The sequence below is a fragment of the Elephantulus edwardii genome, unplaced genomic scaffold (assembly GCF_000299155.1).
Source record: "Elephantulus edwardii isolate Elephantulus edwardi_28Jun2011 unplaced genomic scaffold, EleEdw1.0 scaffold00017, whole genome shotgun sequence".
In the NCBI taxonomy this organism is placed as follows: Eukaryota; Metazoa; Chordata; class Mammalia; order Macroscelidea; family Macroscelididae; genus Elephantulus; species Elephantulus edwardii.
Genome location: NW_006399767.1, coordinates 19,889,380 through 19,893,334, shown reverse-complemented (window position 1 = coordinate 19,893,334; position 3,955 = coordinate 19,889,380). Strand labels below are relative to the sequence as shown.

Genomic DNA, 3,955 nt, shown 5'->3' with positions numbered 1-3,955 from the left:
AACAACAACAACAACAACAACAACAACAACAATGGTCTTATATAGTATTTGTCCTAATGGGACTGAGTTGACTTAGCAAAATGCCCTCCAGTCCCTCTCAAGTTAGGTAATGATTTACAAAATCATTGGTCCTGCATGCTGCATAGTATTCCATAGTGTGAATGTGCCACCATTTTTCAATCCATTTGATTGTGGTTGGATATTTGGGCTGTTTCCATGTTCTTGTGATGGTGAATAATGTTTCTATAAACATTGGTGTACAAGCTGCTGTTTGTGACTTAGTTCTCATTTTCTTGAGTATATTCCAAGCAGTGGAATAGCTGGGTCAATATGGAATTTCTGTGTTTAGCTTTTTGAGGAAACACCAAACTGCCTTCCTGAGTGATTGTACCATTTTACAATCCCACCAACAGTGTATGAGAGTTCCTATCTCACCACATCCTCTCCAACATTTATTACTTGCTGTCCTGGTAAACTTTGCTACTGCTCCTGGGGAGAAAAGGTATCTTATTGTGATTTTGATTTGCATCTATCTTATTCCAGGGATTTTGAGTGTTTCTTTATGTGTCTGTCAGCCATCCAAATATCTTCCTCCATGAAAATTCCTTCCATGTCTTTTGCCTGTTTTGTAATTGTGTTATCAGTCTTTTTCTTGTGGAGGCCCTGTAGGATTCTATAAACTTTTGATATGAAATCTTTGTGATTTGGTGAAGGTTTACAAAGCAAATTAATTTTTCATCTTATAATTGATACACATTTTATTCTGTAACATTAATTTCAAAACCTATAATTAATTGCACTTCTCACACTTCCACCTTATAATTCTGATTTTCATTTATTCTTATTAAATGTATTGACTTTTTATGTGGTCCCATTTACCTATTTTATCTTTTGCTGCTCACGCTTTTGGTATCATACCTTACAGTTCATTGAAAATGAGATCTCATAGGTATATCCCTAAGTTTTCTTCTGCTAATTTTATGGTATTAATTATTATGTTTAGGTTTTTTAATCTATTGTTAATTTTTTAAATATTTCATATTTCATGTATGTTAGGCATACATCCTATTTAATTCTTCTGAATGCGCAAATAAAATTTTTTCAGCACTATTTATTAGAAACTCTCTTTTTCTCCTTAGCACCCTTATTGGAAATAAGCTAATGATAAATATGTAGGTAAATTTTTAGATTTTTAATTCTATTCCATTGATCTCTGATGCTTATCATTGTACCAGTACTAGACTGCTTTGATTATGGGAGCTTTATAATAACGCTTGAATTTAGGAAGTATGTATCTTCTTACTTAATTCTTCTTTAAGACTGCTTTGATTTTCGGGGTCCCCTGACCTTCTACAGGCAGCCCTGGTGGCCTAGTCTGCAGAGGGATAGATAAACTGCTAACTAAAAGGCCCAACTTTCCTGGTGGGTCTAATCCACTAGCAGCTCTGAGACAGAAAGATGGGAAAACTCTTTCCATTCAATTTATAACCTTGAAAGCCCAGTGCAGGTGGGTCAGCTATAATGGTTCTGACATGATGGTAGTGCATGAGAGAATCAGTTAGTGCCCTCCTAAGCAAATATGAGGACTAGTTTTTCCCATTTCTGCAAAGAAGGCCACTGAAATTTGATGGGGATTGAATTTAATTTATAGACTGCTTTGGGTAGTGTTGACATCTTACTTATACCTTCCAATACATGGACATGGACCCTCCTTACCTTTTATTAGAGAGAAGCCAGGGCTGTTCCTGCTGGAATTCAGGTATCGGTGGAGATGACTTCCTGTGACCAAGTGAATTAACTGCTGAGAGTGAATTTACTGCTGGCAGTGAATTCGCTGCTGGAAGTGAATTCACTGCTGGAGAATTTGCCTGTTGGCCCAAGAAGGAAATTCCAAATGTTAACTTGAATCTAACATGAGAATCATACACAAGAAAATGCTCCTGAAATATTGCACAAAGGGGAAAAATCTAGACCCCAGTTACGAACGAGATCTATTCTTAAGTGTATCTTTATATTAGTTGAAACTTAGATATTGTTCTTATCTAATGTCAGTTAGTCAGATGCTTGTCCTACTATATAGTATACCTTTCTATGCATAAAACATTAAATATACAGATCCAAATACACTAAAAATATCTTTAACATAATGATATTGTAACACTAATCATAATGCTTTGATACCTATTATAAAGTAGCACACATTCATCATCACAAATCACCAGATGAACCTGAAATTTTTAACAAAATAGGCTTCTCATGGCTTGGCTCATAACTATGGGTTGTACGTTAGTGAAATAACTACAATTTATAAGGTGGTCATTTGTAACTTGGGGACTGCCTGTATACGACAACTGGGAAGTAAGAAATCTAGATATAGTAATGATTATCATCAGGGGCTTTAAAATATTATCTTTGGGTGGCAGGATTGTAGGTAATATTTGAGTTTACTCTCCGCTTTTCTGGATTTTCCCAGATTAAACATTCATGACATTTTGTGGTTAGAAAAATTGTTTAAAATGTTATCTGACAATTTTCCAGAAAATTTTTCTTGTTTTGGTTGTCCCTTTTTCCAAGCAGGCATCACCAGAGTCAGGGAAAACCCATTGCCCAGGAGATAGCTCCACAGGGGCATGCTGGCAATCTTATATGTCTTCATACAGGCCTCATACATAAAAGTCCACTCAAACAGATAGACATACCCACCAAACCTACAGGGACCCACTGTGTTAAACACTAGAACTGAATGCCCTGGGATTTTCTTAGCTATAATATTTAGAGAAGAAGACCTTCAGGCCTTCCTTCCCTTCCTCCAGGCCCTCTCCCGGATGAGTCTTAACTGTCAACCTTTCCTCCAGTTGCTGAGTACAAGCTGTTTGCATCACCCATGGGGAGGTCTTATAAGTGTCACAACCAAACTTCCAAACTCACTGTCATTAAATCAATTCCAATTAGTGATTCTCCAAACAAACCTTACAGGACAATGGAGGACTGCCTCACAGGGCTTCCAAGGCTGTCATTTTTATGGGGAGCTCTGCTGGCCTCGTTAGTGGTAAGGGGTTACACTGCCAACCCAAAGGCACGCATTTCAAATCCACCAGTTGCTCCATGGGAGAAAGATGGGCAATCTCTTTCTGTGATTCCTACAGCCTCTGAAAACCCACTCGAGGGTCATTTGAATCAATTCTGACTTGACAATACATAACAATCTTTACAGAAACAGACTGGTACATCTTTCTCCTGAGGAACAACCGGTAGATTTGAAATGCTCACCTTGCTGTTAGCAGCGCCATGCTCAATTCACAGTACCACCAGCTGCTATATAAATCTCACAAGCAAGATTTAGATTGTAGCTCATGGTTTAGAGTTGACTGATTGCCTCGTGATCCTCCCAGAGGAGGAAAGGAGGAGAGGCTGTGAGCAGCTGCTGTAAGCCTGTTTCTCACTTGCCTCCTTCTTTCTCGTCACCTCTCATGCTTTGACTGGGTATGAGGTTTTGCCTCTCTCCACTCGGGATACAGCTGGAGGCGATAAAATTGCCGAGCTACAGCACACAGCCAGCTCCTCAGCAACAGAGCGTCCTGTCATTCCACTCATAGTCATCTGGTCCATTTTGTTTCAGTCCTCTTGTGGGGGAAAGAACACCTAGAAATTGTACCTCTGGCTACCTGTGTTTTCACGCTGTATGTACAAACAGGTTCGTCTTAGAGAGGGTGAAACCAGTCTGTTCCTTGGAGTCAAGGATTCTGAAGCTTCATTTGACATCCTTTGGGCATGTTGAAAGGAGGGACCATCCTTGCGCAGGGGCCATGCTAATCTTCTCTGTATCATTCCAATTTTAGTATATGTGCTGCCGAAGCGAGCACTACAACCAGGAGAAGATAACATAGATGAATGGGATCTTCTAAGACTCAAATCCCTATACACATCCAAAAACTTCTCCAGTAGGGTAAAAAGG

General features: G+C 39.0%; 1 protein-coding gene across 1 annotated transcript in view; it reads right to left on the bottom strand.

The window, feature by feature from the left end:
* KIF6 (kinesin family member 6) overlaps positions 1-3,955 on the bottom strand; it is a 738,393-nt gene that overhangs the window by 46,495 nt on the left and 687,943 nt on the right. The window contains exon 19 of the mRNA XM_006882159.1: positions 1,717-1,868. Within this exon, the coding sequence (XP_006882221.1) occupies positions 1,717-1,868 (152 nt within the window). The remainder of the gene's footprint in view (positions 1-1,716; positions 1,869-3,955) is intronic.